The sequence below is a fragment of the Cebus imitator genome, unplaced genomic scaffold, assembly GCF_001604975.1.
Source record: "Cebus imitator isolate Cc_AM_T3 unplaced genomic scaffold, Cebus_imitator-1.0 Scaffold552, whole genome shotgun sequence".
Classification (NCBI taxonomy): domain Eukaryota; kingdom Metazoa; phylum Chordata; class Mammalia; order Primates; family Cebidae; genus Cebus; species Cebus imitator.
Window position 1 is genome coordinate 395261 of NW_016107867.1, and position 12925 is coordinate 408185.

Sequence of the window (12925 nt, forward strand, 5' to 3'; positions counted from 1 at the left end):
TTCTTGTCATCCAGGCTAGAGTGCAGTGGCGCAATGTCCGCTCACTACAATCTCCGTCTCCTGGGTTCAAGTAATTCTCCTGCCTCAGCCTCCCGAGTAGCTGGGATTAAAGGCGTGCGCCAGTGTGCCCAGCTAATTTTTGTAGAGACAGGGTTCCACCATGTTGGCCAGGCTGGTCTTGAACTCCTGACCTCAGGTGATCTGCCCATCTCATCTCCCAAAGTGCTGGGATTACAGGGGTGAGCCACAGCGCCCGGCCAACCCGCATACTCGTCAGAATTCTGGGAGATCCCCCCCAGTTCCCAGCCCCCTGGGCCCCGGCAACCTGCCCCCCCACCCTCCTCCCTTCGGACCCGACCAAGGATACCCAAGCTCCTACCCAAACCCCTGCGCCCCTCCCCTACCCGCCCACCCGGCGGCTCAGGCCTCTGTGCCTTCGGGCCCCACGAGCAGCAGCGGCTGGGCGTTCTTGCCCTTGTCGTGCCAGCACACATCGAAGAAGGGGTACACGGGCCCGGGGAGGCGCTCGTGGAAGGCAAAAAGCAGCACGAGGGCATCCGCGTCGCTGGCGTCGTAGAAGGAGAGGACACCGTCGCTGAAGCTCAGGTAGAGGCCGATGCGCGTGGGCCGCCTCTCGGGGCTGCGCAGCGCGCGCGGCTCCTTGGCCTCCACGTGCGCCTCCAGGATCTTGCTCTCGCGCAGCCCCAGCAGCCACAGGCCCTGCGAGGGCACCGGGTGCAGGCGCCCGCGGCGGGGGGCCTCGGCCGAGATCACGCCCAGCGCCCAGCGCGGCTTGTCGCCCACCTCCACCTCCCAGTAGTGCTCGCCCTCCGAGAGCCGCTGGTGGGCCACCACCGCCACTGCCTTGTCGAACTGGCGTGGGTCCTCCCCGGCCGGCGGCGCCTTCTGCTCCGAGCACTCCACGCGGCAGCCCGAAGAAGACACCACCAGGCTGGGGTGCGCAGAGCTCGGGTCAAACGTCAGCTCCTCCAGCGCTGCCGGAGAGACCACAGTCAGAACGCTGGGTGTGGTGACTGTGGTCTCGGTGACTGTGGTCTGTGGTGGGGAGAAGGCCTCGCTGGGGCCTTCTCCCCACCAATTACAGGCCAGCTTTGTCTCCCTAATCCTCCCTGCGTCTCTGTTCACCGGCTTGGGCACCAGCCCACACCTGACTCAGCCTCAGTTTGCTCAGCTGTGAGATGAGGCCATGAGTGCTTCCCTGTAGGGTTGCAGGCATGGCCGCATATTTTCTTTTTTTTTTTTTTTGGCAGGGTCTTGCTTTTTTTTTTTTTTTTTTTTTGGCAGGATCTCACTCTGTCGCCCAGGCTGGAGTGCAGTGGTGCAACCTCAGCTCACTGCAACCTCCAACTCCCAAGTTCAAGCAATCCTCCCATCTCCCATCTCCCAAGTAGCTGGGAGTACAGTTACCTGCCACCACACCTGGCTAATATTTTTAAGTTTTTGTAGAGACAGGGTCTCACTATGTTGCCCAGGCTGGTCTCAAACTCCTGAGTTCAAGTGATCCACCCATCTCAGCCTCCCAAAGTTCCGGGATTACAAGCATGAGCCACCGAGCCTGGCGGACAGGACTAAATTGATACAAGGCATGGAACTCACCATCTGAGGCCCAAATACGGCCCAAGGTCAAGGAGTCTCTGGGCCTTAGTTTTCTCTTGAATGAAATGGGGCTGTCTCCATTCCCACATCCCCTGAGGCAGGAAGGGCTGCCCCAGCAATGGGTATGTCCCAGAGTTCTGTAACCTGCATCATCAAGCTCTCGGAGGAGGAACTGAGCCCTTGGGCCTCCCCAGCCACAGGCCACCAGAGTTTCTCTCTGACCCATGCCAGCCCCCAGGGTTCCAGGAGCTCTGCAGATCCTCAGTCCCCAATTGGCAGGATTTACTGTCTCCACTGTCCAGAGAGGGGCAGGGACTGACCACGGATCATACAGGAAGTCAGAAGCTCAGACCCAGGCCCCATCGTCCCCGACCACTGACAGCAACAACCCACTGCAAATGCCCTCAAACGTCCTCCTCTCCACGCAGGTTAGGGGACTTCACAGGGGGGAACCCCAGAGGCAAAGGGGTAATGGGTACCTCCTTCAGTGGCCTCCACAGTTGCGACTTGGAGGCCTCTCCAGGGTGGCTAGGGCCTCCCATCAACCACCCGGTCACACACAAACCTGAACCAGTCCCTCCCGGTACCTGGCATCAGAGCCCGGAACATCTTCCTCCACACCTGGAATTTGAAGTCATCTGAGATGATCGGCAGCTGGATGTCGAGACGGGCGGGTGGGGGGGACTCCGCCAGGATCTTCTGCAGCCTGAGGGTGGGGCGGTAAAGAGGAGGGATCTGTGAGGGGGAGGACAAGGGCTGGGGGGATTCTAGGATCTCCCCACATCACAACCCTGCTCAAAACTCTTCCTTTGGAGTTTCGGTTTGGGAAGATGAGAAAGTTCTGAAGATGGACACTGGTGATGGTTGTACAATGTGAATGTACTTAGCGCCACTGAATTTTAAATGCACACTTAAAAATGCTTAAAATGAGCTAGGTGGGGTATAGTCCCAGGTGCTCAGGGAGGCTGACTCAGGAGACTCACTGGAGCTCAGAAATTTGAGTCCAGTCTGGGCAACACAGCAAAATCCTGTCAAAAAAAATTTAAAAAGCTGGGCGCAGTGGCCTTTAATCCCAGCACTTTGGGAGGCCAAGGCAGGCAGGTCATCTGAGGTCGAAAGTTCAAGACCAGCCTGGCTAACATGGCAAAACCCCATCTCTACTAAAAATACAAAAATTATATGGGCATGGTGGTGGGCACCTGTAATGCCAGCTACTCAGGAGGCTGAGGTGGGAGAATCACTTGAACTCAGGAGGTGGAGGTTGCAGTGAGCCAAGATTGTCCCATTACACTCCAGCCCAGGCAAAAAGAAACCCCATCTAAAAAAAAAAAAAAAACTTAAAATTGTCAATTTTAAGTTACATATATTTTACCACTGTTTGTTTCCCTTGTTTGTTTACCACTGTTTGTTTGTTTGTTTGTTTTTTGAGATTGAATCTGGCTCTATCATACAGGCTGGAGTGCAATGGCACAATCTTGGCTCACTGCAGTCTCCACCTCCCGAGTTCAAGCAATTCTCCTGCCTCAGCCACTGAATAGCTGGGAATAGAGGAGTCCACCACCACACCAGGCTAATTTTTGTGTTAAAAATTAGCTAGGTAGGGCCGGGCGCGGTGGCTCAAGCCTGTAATCCCAGCACTTTGGGAGGCCGAGGCGGGTGGATCACGAGGTCAAGAGATCGAGACCATCCTGGTCAACATGGTGAAACCCCATCTCTACTAAAAATACAAAAAATTAGCTGGGCATGGTGGCGCATGCCTGTAGTCCCAGCTACTCAGGAGGCTGAGGCAGGAGAATTGCTTGAACCCAGGAGGCGGAGGTTGCGGTGAGCCGAGATCGCGCCATTGCACTCCAGCCTGGGTATCAAGAGCGAAACTCCGTCTCCCAAAAAAAAAAAAAAAAAAATTAGCTAGGTATTGATCTCCTGAACTCAAGTGATCCGCCTGCCTCAGCCTCCCAGGTGCTTGGATGACAGGTGTGAGCCACCGTACCCGGCCCAACCACATTTTTTTTAATCCTTCTGTTGGGATAAAGTCCAAGCCCCCCAGCTTTGTCAGCACAAATGCATCTACCACCCCAGCTTCCTCTTCCTCCCACTCACCAGCAGCAGCCGTTCCCTCTGCGAGCAGTGCCCTTCTCCCCCCAACTCCCTTCTTCCCGCCGCCGTGCCCTTCTCCTCGAAACGCCTTTCTCCCCGCTCCCCAAAGTGCCCTTCTCCCCGCAATGCCCTTCTTCCCCCAGCGCTTTGCCTAGCCAACTCCTGTTCATCCCTCCAGGACCCAATTCAAACGTCCACTCCTTCTCTGGCCACCCCTTTCCCTCCACGGACACACTGAGCACACAATGATGCCTGTGTCCCCACCCACGTGTCTCTAGGCACCAGTCTAGCAGGTCCCTGAGGGAAAGCATCAGTCTAGATTATTTCTGTCTACAACCCTGTGTTCAGGCAGGGAAGGGCAGCGGACTGTATTGCAGGTGTGCAGGCACACTGGTGAGTGGAGAGTGAAACAGCTGGTGTCCCTAGAAGACTGGGACAAGTCGGGCAAAGGGGCAGGGCCACGTTGCTCTCACCTGCTGGTCACCAGGCAGTATTTCTGGAGAGAGAGAAAAAGAGAATGGTGGTGAAGCCGATGGTGGGGACATTGGAGACTTTGAGGATGGGGTAGACAGCTAGGAACGCTGAGTGCGATGTCAGGAAGAATCAGAAAAGCCAAAAGAGGCTGGACAAGGTGGCTCATGCCTATAGTCTCAACACTTTGGGAGGCCAAGGCGGGTGGGTCATCTGAGGCCAGGAGTTCGAGATCAGCCTGGCCAACAGAGTGAAATCCCATCTCTACTAAAATTACAAAAAAAATCAGCCGGGTATGGTGGCGTACACCTGTAATCTTAGCTACTCAGAAGGCTGAGGCAGGAGAATCACTTGAACCCAGGAGGTAGAGGTTGCAGTGAGCTGAGACCATGCCACTGCACTCCAGCCCGGATAACAGAGCGAGACCCTGTCTCAGAAAAAAAAAAGAAAGAAAGAAACCCAGAACTCAAGGCCACCCCTACCCCTTCACTTTCATGTGGATTAGAAAAAGGTATCCTCTCCTCCAAGAATCTCTGATTCCACCTGTTAGAAGATTTCCTAATAGGCTGGGTGCACTGGATCACACCTGCAATCCCAGCACTTTGGGAGGATGAGGCAGGCAGATTGAGGCCAGCCAACAGAGTGAGACCCAATCTCTACTAAAAATAAAAAAATTAGCTGGGCATGGTGGTATGCACCTGTAGTGCCAGCTATGGGAGGCTGAGATGGGGGGATTGCTTGAGCCTACAAAGTCAAGGCTGCAGTGAGCTATGATCATGCCACTGCACTCCAGTCTGGGTGACAGAGTGAGACCCTGCCTTAAAAAAAGAAAGTGTCCTAATAAATATATAAACCTACAATGTCTATGATTTAAATGGTGTTCACTTAATACAATGCCCTTGTGCAGTGCTCAACCTAAACAATCATACAGCAGTCCTGAGGCCTGCCCCTCCCAGATACGTGATGCTGGCTTATGCCCGCCCCACTCAGGGCCTATCTGATAATGGGATAAGGTCTCTGGGGCCTGAGCAGGGGGCCGAGGCAGGGAGGGCAGGGGAGGTCACCCAGTGCTCACCATGAGGAACTCAGTCTGTGGCTTGTCGGTCACCTCTTCCAGCACCTTCTCCATCTGCCGCAGCTGCTCCAGGTAAGAGTTCAGGCTCCCCAGCTCCCGCCGCAAGGCGACCCCTGCCTCGCCCCGCACACGCTCTGCCTCTCGGTCCAAAGAGCCCTCCAGTGCAGCCAGGAACAACCGCATCTTGCCCAGCTGGTCCCCCACGGCTGCCCGGAACTGACGCACCATCTCCTGCAGGGATGGGGCGGTGATCCACAGGATAAAGGCTCTTGGCTGGAGACCCCTAGCCTGGCGCGCCCCACCACACACACACAGGCTTGGCCCTGCGAAGCCCTCACCTCCACCTCCACCAGCTGATGCTCCAGCACAGCCACGCTCTTCTCCTTGCGCATGCAAGCCTCCTGCAGCTGCAGTTTCTGCTGTGGCAGCTGTGTCTGGGGGTGAGGCATGGAGAAGTGATGGGGATGCCACCCGCCCCAAACCCACACCTCCCATCTAAACCTGCCCTCTGTGGCTCAACCTCGATGCCAGCTCCTCCTCCAGCCAGCTTCCCATCCCCAAACCCACTTGCATTTCTCCTGGCCTCAGCTAGTGCTACTCCCGAGGTTCAGATGCTTCCCCTGCCCTTGTCTATTTCCGTGTTTGGTTTTTGGGGGTTTTTTTGGTGTTTTGAGACAGGGTCTCTCTCTCACCCTGGCAGAATGCATGGCATGGTCACAGCTAACTGCAACCTCACCCTCCCAGGCTTAATTGACCCTCTCACCTCAGTCTCCCAAATAGCTGGAGCTATAGGCACGCACCACCGTGCCCAACGAATTTCCTTTTTTTTTTTTTTTTTTTTTGGATGGAGTCTCACTCTGTCACCTAGGCTGCAGTGCAGTGGTGCAATCTCAGCTCATTGCAACCTCCACCTCCCGAGTTCAAGAAATTCTCCTGCCTCCACCTCCCAAGAGCTGGGACTAAAGGTCTGCACCATCACACCCGACTAATTTTGGTATTTTTAGTAGAGACGGGGTTTCACCATGTTGGCCAGGCTGTTCTCGAACTTCTGACCTCAGGTGATCCACCCACCTCAGCCTCCCAAAGTGCTGGGATTACAGGCATGAGCCACCACACCCCCAGCCCCTTGTCTATTTTGTTGACCCCTCCCTGGTCGTGCCTTCCCTGACCCCCTCTGCTCAGCAGTCAGCCCCACAGCACAGGTCTTTGTGAGGATGTCAGACACCAGTGAGGTTTGATCTCCCCTACCAGACAGGCAGGCACAGAGCTTGGCACACAACAGACCTCAGGGAGGTCTGTTACAAGTACATGAAGGATGTGTGAAAGAAGAAAGGCAGCCTTCCCCTACTCCTGGGTTTCCTCTCTTACGTAAAAGCAAGAACACCAGCTAGGTGCGGTGGCTCACGCTGGTAATCCTAGCACTTTGGGAGACCGAGGCAGGTGGATCACAAGGTCAGGAGTTCGAGACCAGCCTGGCCAACATGACGAAACATCGTCTCTACTAAAAATACAAAAATTAGCTGGGCAAGGTGGTGCACCCCTGTAATCCCAGCTACTAGGGAGGCTGAGAAGGGAGAATCGCTTGAACATGGCTGATGGAGGTTGCAGCAAGCAAAGATCACACCACTGCACTCCAGCCTGTACGACGGCACCAAGACTCCATCTCAAAAAAAAAAAGCAGAACACCAGCCTCAGTCAGTCTGACCCCCCAAGTCAGCCTGCCTGTACACATATGGGCTTGGGGGGTGGGGGGCAGGCAATTTAATTTAAATATTCCCTTATAGACCAACCAACCACTCTGTGGTCTAGATCTTACTCAAGACCTGAAATGCACATATGCAAATATAGGAACGCTCCCTCTACTCCTGCCAAAGCCACTTCTTCTTTTTTTTTTTTCCCCTAGGCTTTAGTGCAGTGGCACAATCACAGCTCACTGCATCCTCGATCTCCCAGGCTCAAGCAGTTCTTCTGCCTCAGCCTATAACTGGCACCACAGGGATGAGCGACCATGCCAGGCTACAAAGCCACTTCTTTGCTGGGAGGTGCTTGGCCCTGGAATCAGTTCCACTCCTGCCTCCACGACTTTCAACCTGTTTCCTCCTTTGCAGATTGGGAACAGCAATCCCCACCTCAACAATTTGGCTCCCCCCACTTTCCCAGGGGAAACTGGGGGACCCTCTAAGGCGGTGTTTGCAGAGTCCCCTCCCAGCAGGAGCCACAGGGTTGCACGTGAGCTGCCAGATCAGTCTCCTCCCCAGGACATCCCCAGGGGCGGCGGCTCCTCCTGCTGCGGGAGAGGTGGGGCCTAGTGGTTCAGGGCCCTCGGACGCTCAGAGGCGCAAGGCTGAGCCATGGGAAGGAAGCGCGACGCCATCCTGGAGGTGCTGGAGAACCTGACCCCGGAGGAGCTCAAGAAGTTCAAGATGAAGCTGGGGACGGTGCCGCTGCGCGAGGGCTTTCACCGCATCCCGAGGGGCGCGCTTGGGCAGCTGGACATCGTGGACCTCACTGACAAGCTGGTCGCCTTCTACCCCGAGGACTACGCAACCGAGCTCGTCGTGACCGTGCTGCTCGACATGGGCATGCAGGAGGAGGCGGAGCGGCTGCGAGCCGCGTGAGGGCCACTCCGAGCTGGCACGTGGTCTCGGGACCCAACTCCGCTTCCTCACCAAGGACCCAGGCGTTGGGTCCCGTCCAGAGCCTTCCTGTCTTCCTCCTCCTTCAGGCTCCCTTCTGGGGTCCTCCCTCAGACCTCCGGCCAGCACCTCCTGGTGGCGAAGGGCTGGGCTGCCGAGGGCCCCGGGGCGGGGGGGGCGCTGCATCTTGTCCCACTGCCCTTTTCCAGGCTGTTGGGCTGCCTGGGCCCTGTTCTGTTTCACGGGTTCTGTGCTCTCTTCGCAGATAAAGATGGACGAGTTTGGGAGCTCCAGGGCATAAGCACAGGGGAGCTGGGATGGGAGGGCTCCTGGGAGGAGGCTCCTGCCCTGAGCTAGGAGACCACCAGCCAGGACTGAGCTGAACTGGGCCAGGCAGGAGCTGGCGGGACTGAGAGTCTGGGCCCCTGGGAAGTATGGGGGCCTCGAATACCAACGAAAGGACGGTGGTTTACCCCCTCTAGGATACGGGCCAAGGGAAGGAGCAGTGCAACGCTGGTAAAGCCAGCCCCGCGCGCGCCCCAGTCTCGGAAGACAATGGCAGTGTCTCCACCTCGGAGACCGGAGACCGAGGACGCCTCCGTGCCTCCGGATCCCGCCTCCTCCAGCCCTGTACCTGGCGTTTATTCTTCCACTGACCAATAAACATTCATGGCAGGCTTTCCTGAGGCTGCGCGCACACGTGTCCGCTCGTAGATACACGCGTGTGCTTTGCCACACGTGTAACACGCCCTAGCCGGTGTGCACGCGTCTCTACTTGCCTGTGTCTCGGTGTCTCTGCTGGGTATGTCCTGGCGCACACAACTGCGTGGGATCCCAAGGCTTTCGGGACTTCCAGCTACACCCAGAAAGGCATCCTGGGTGGGGCTCTCGGTGCCACGCTGGGCCCGCGCTCACATGTGCAAACCCCGGCGTACCTTGTCCTTCCCGCCTCCCTTCCGGTAAGGCCAGCCTGGACCCATCAGGCCCGCCCAAGTTCCGCAGCTTCAGGGGTGCGCGTGGGCCTCAGCTAAGGACAGCCCCGCCCCGGCCGCCTGGTTCCCTCCGGAACGCCGCTCCTCCCGTCCAAAGAGGGCCAGCGCCGCGCGGGGAGCCAGTCCGACCCGCCCACCAGGTGCATGAATATGCGCGTGGTCCGCGGGGCTAGCCAGTCCCGGTTCCGCCCTGCTCGCCTGGCCCATCAGACCCGCCCCGGGGATCCGCCCGCCCATCTTCAGGCCCCTCGAGGGGTTCAGGCCCGGAAACCTAGGTTTGCTCAGCACCCTTCTGGCCAGGCTCGGTCCCCGCGCGGCTTTCCTCTACCAGCCCCGCATTCAGCTCCTCAGACCCTCTTTCCTGGCTGCTTCGCCCCGCCTCCGCTCCCCGCAACTGCAGGTTCTCGGGAGCCTCTCTAAAGTCTCAGAATCCAAGTCAGTGCAGCGACCTCCCGTCGGCCAGGCCCGGCGCCACCGAACAACCCCTCTGACCCCGACGCGCGTGGATCCCGCACCTTGAGGCGAGCGTGGGCCTCGGCGGCGGGCAGGAGGCGGTGGCCGCGGTGCGAGCCGAGTGAGGCGCACACTCCGCACACCAGCGCTCGGTCCTGCTCGCAGTAGATGCTCAGCGGGTCCAGGTGCTCCTCGCAGTGGCCCTGGGGCACCTGCGCCAGCCCCTCCACCAGGCGCGCCAGCTGCAGGTTGGTATTGAGTGCCTGCGGCCGCGTGGGAGCCTGGCAGCAGGGGCAGAGAACGGTGCCATCCGCCGCCGGCTCCCCGGCCACGCGGCCCAGGCAGGCGCGACAAAAACTGTGGCCGCACTCGGCTGTCACAGGAGCGTCGAACAGCTGCAGGCACAGCGGGCAGGACAACTCCTGATGCAGGAGGCCGGGCGCAGCCGACATGGCGGACCTGGGTGGAGGAAAAGTCGGTTAGGGGAACCCCGCGGCGCCGCGCTCCTGGCCCAGCCCCAACCTAAGGCCGGGCCCCGCCGCGCGCCGCAGGGAGAAGCACCAGCCTGTAAAGACCTCACATCCTACACTGGATGGGACTCTGACGGCCCAGGGGAAAGATGAACTCGGTCTCAGGCCCAAAAGCAGCCTCCATGGCAATTCTCAGCTCCAGATCCAAAAATATGTCCTATCGGTCAACCCCAGTTCCTGAACACAAGCCCAGGGTCTAGCCCACTGTCTTTGCCCTCGCCTTAGCCCCAGGCCCCACCCTCTGACCTCAGCTCCTGCTCCAAATTCCCCAGAGCCCCTACTCTGAGACTCCCCTCTCCCACTTTACCAAGATCCCCAGCCCTCCCCGCCCCCGTCTCTCCAGCCCCTGGGACTCACGAGTCTGGTTGGAGATCTTAGGCCGAAAGAGACTCTAAGGAGGACCGGTCAGGATCGGGCCTAGCTGGACCGGGGTCAGGGCTGTGTCCAAGGATCTGAGACAGGCAGCAGGCTCCAAGCAAGGACGGGGACTCACAGGGGCAGCTGGCAGTGGACACTTGGCGTGATGGGCACACAGTGCTCAGCGGAAGACCCTCCCAGACTAAGCCTGGCCCCTGGACTATATTTAGCTGCTCTGCCCAATCCCTCCTATCACTTCTGGAAACCGTTCTAAAAGTAAGGGCTGAGTCGTCCCCGGGCACGTATCACATGCCAGGTCCACCTGTCTTGGCCCATCCACTGTCCGCTCTGCGCCAGCCTGGAGCTAGAGCTCAGAGCCAGCAGGGAGACAGGGCCTCTCACACCACGGAAAAAACAGAAAATTGAGTGGGGGGGTCTCCCCTTTCTCCCCCCACTCCCACCTTTACACTCTCCAGCTCCTTCCTCCTTTCCCGCAGCACCTCTCCAGCCTGTGGTCCACTCATTCCTCAAGCTTATGGCTGGCCAAGGCCACTCTGGCAGGATTACCCCACCTGAAGGAGGGCAGGACCTCACCCCACCCTGAAATGTTTTCCTCCTCCAGAGCTGAGGGGAGGGTCTTTTCCACATTGGTCTCTCCAGTACACCCAGAACAAGCCCTGGGGCGAAGAAGGTCTCTCTAAATGCTTGGAGAATGACTGATAGAGAGATATTGAATAAATGAATGAACTGAATCCAAAGCCTGCAGCCCAGAACTCAATTCTGCCCTGGTTCCTGTATGTGTACCTTTCAAATCTCAGCCGAAATTTTATTTAAGTGGCACTGGGATAACTGGCTAGCGACATGCAAGAGAATGAAACTGGACCCCTACCTTTTACCAAATACAAAAATTAACTCAACTGGCCTGGAGAGGTGGCTCATGTCTGTAATCTCAGCACTTTGGGAGGCCAGGGTGGATCACGAGGTCAGGAGTTTGAGACCAGCTTGACCAACATGGGGAAACCCCATCTCTACTAAAAATACAAAAATTAGCCAGGCTTGGCGGCCCATCTAAAACTATATCAATAAATAAAATAAAATAAGTTCACAATGCCTGCACAACATGGCAAAACCCTATCTCTACAAAAAATACCAAAAAATTAGCTGAGTGTGGTGGTGCATGCCTGTGATCTCAGCTATTCAGGAGGCTGACGTGGGAGGATTACCTGAACCTGGGAGGCGAAGGCTGAAGTGGGCCGAGATTGTACACTGTACTCCAGCCTGGGTGACAGAGTGAGACTCTGTCTCAAGAAAATAAATAAAGATAAAAAACAAAAGTTGAAATTATTTAAAAAAGAAAAAAATCATTTTACCTTCATTTTTTTTGTGTGTATGTGAGACTGAGTCTCACTGTGTCTCCCAGGCTGGAGTGCACTGGTATGATCTCAACTCACTGCAGCTTCTGCCTCCCAGGTTCAAGCGATTCTCCTGCCTCAGCCTCCTAAGTAGCTGGGATTACGGAACCAGCCACCACATTTGGCTAATTTTTGTATTTTTAGTAGAGACGGGATTTCACCATTTTGGCCAGGCTGGTCTCGAACTCCTGACCTCATGTGATGTCTCCCAATTTTACTTTCAGTTGTCTTTTTTTTAAAGGGCCAGGCACGGTGGCTCACCCCTGTAATCCCAGCACTTTGGGAGGTGGAAGCAGGAAGATTACCTGATCAGGAGTTTGAAACCAGCCTGGCCAACATGGTGAAACGCCACCTCTACTAAAAAAAAGAAAAACACAAAAATTGGCCAGGTGTGGTGGCAAGTGCCTGTAATCCCAGCTCCCTGGAAGGCCGAGGCTGGAGAATCGCTTCAACCCAGGAGCCGGAGGCTGCAGTGAGCTGAGATCATGCCACTGCACTCCAGCCTGGGTGATGGAGCAAGGCTGTGTCTCAAAAACAATTAAAATAAAAATAAAAAAATGAAAGAAATTTCATCTAGAATAAAAACCAAAGTGCTCACTGTGGCCCACACGCCCTATCTGGTACAACCCTTAATCACTCTGACCTGTTTTTCACCCCTTTCCCCGTTGATCACTTGGCATCTGGGACTTTGCACTTGCCGTCTCCGCTGCCTGGAACACTTTCCAACCCAAGTACTGCGTGGCTTCCTTTTTTTTCCTCCCTCAGACTTTGCTCAATGTCACCTTTCCAGCAAAGCCTCTCCCAACTCCCTGATTTTAAATCTCCTATCTCCCCAACACCTCACTTCCTGGCTTTCTTTCTCCCCATAGCAATTATCACCATCTAGCATGCTACCATTCCACTTGTTTGCTGGTTTCTTGTCTATCTCTTCCTACAGAATAGAAATTGTGTTTACTGCTTGTCTCCAGCTCAGAATAAAGCGTGTGACACACAGTAGGCGTTCCACAGATACTGGGTGAATGAATAAGCATGCAAACTCCGTCTCTCTCACTTGGCCTCTCCATTTTTCTCTTAGCTTCCCTCAAACCTTTCCCTGGTTTTACTCTTTCCTCTCTCAATAGCTCTCTGTCTCTCTCAGTATGAATTTCTGAATTGCTGTTTCTGTTTCTGTTTCAGTCTCTTAATCTCCCGTTTGGACTCTCCCTTTGCCTCTTTCTTAGGTTGTTAATTTTTTATCTTTCTTTTTTTTTTTCTCTTCTTTTTTTTTTTTTTTTTTTTTTTTTTT

General features: G+C 55.9%; 2 protein-coding genes across 2 annotated transcripts; one reads left to right on the forward strand and one right to left on the reverse strand.

Moving 5' to 3' along the window:
- Positions 1-357: 357 nt before the first annotated feature.
- On the reverse strand, positions 358-10504 carry TRIM72 (tripartite motif containing 72). The gene is made up of 7 exons (XM_017515559.2): positions 10229-10504; positions 9404-9800; positions 5599-5694; positions 5261-5491; positions 4188-4210; positions 2205-2323; positions 358-995 (listed from the first exon to the last, which is right to left on the reverse strand). Exons 2-7 carry the CDS (start codon positions 9791-9793, stop codon positions 421-423), a joined length of 1434 nt encoding a protein of 477 aa, XP_017371048.1. The 5' UTR covers positions 9794-9800; positions 10229-10504; the 3' UTR covers positions 358-420.
- Positions 7375-8581, forward strand: PYDC1 (pyrin domain containing 1). The gene is made up of 3 exons (XM_017515560.2): positions 7375-7894; positions 8162-8203; positions 8379-8581. The coding sequence occupies exon 1, from the start codon at positions 7612-7614 to the stop codon at positions 7876-7878; it is 267 nt and encodes an 88-aa protein (XP_017371049.1). The 5' UTR covers positions 7375-7611; the 3' UTR covers positions 7879-7894; positions 8162-8203; positions 8379-8581.
- Positions 10505-12925: the final 2421 nt, after the last annotated feature.

Coding starts and splice junctions, on each gene's coding strand:
- PYDC1 (XM_017515560.2), top strand. CDS start 7,612: ATGGGAAGGAAGCGCGACGCCATCCTGGAGGTGCTGGAGAACCTGACC.
- TRIM72 (XM_017515559.2), bottom strand. CDS start 9,793: ATGTCGGCTGCGCCCGGCCTCCTGCATCAGGAGTTGTCCTGCCCGCTG. Junction 5,695..9,403: donor AGGCCCACGCTCGCCTCAAG/GTGCGGGATCCA, acceptor CCTCACCCCCAG/ACACAGCTGCCACAGCAGAA. Junction 2,324..4,187: donor TACTGCCTGGTGACCAGCAG/GTGAGAGCAACG, acceptor CCCCACCCTCAG/GCTGCAGAAGATCCTGGCGG.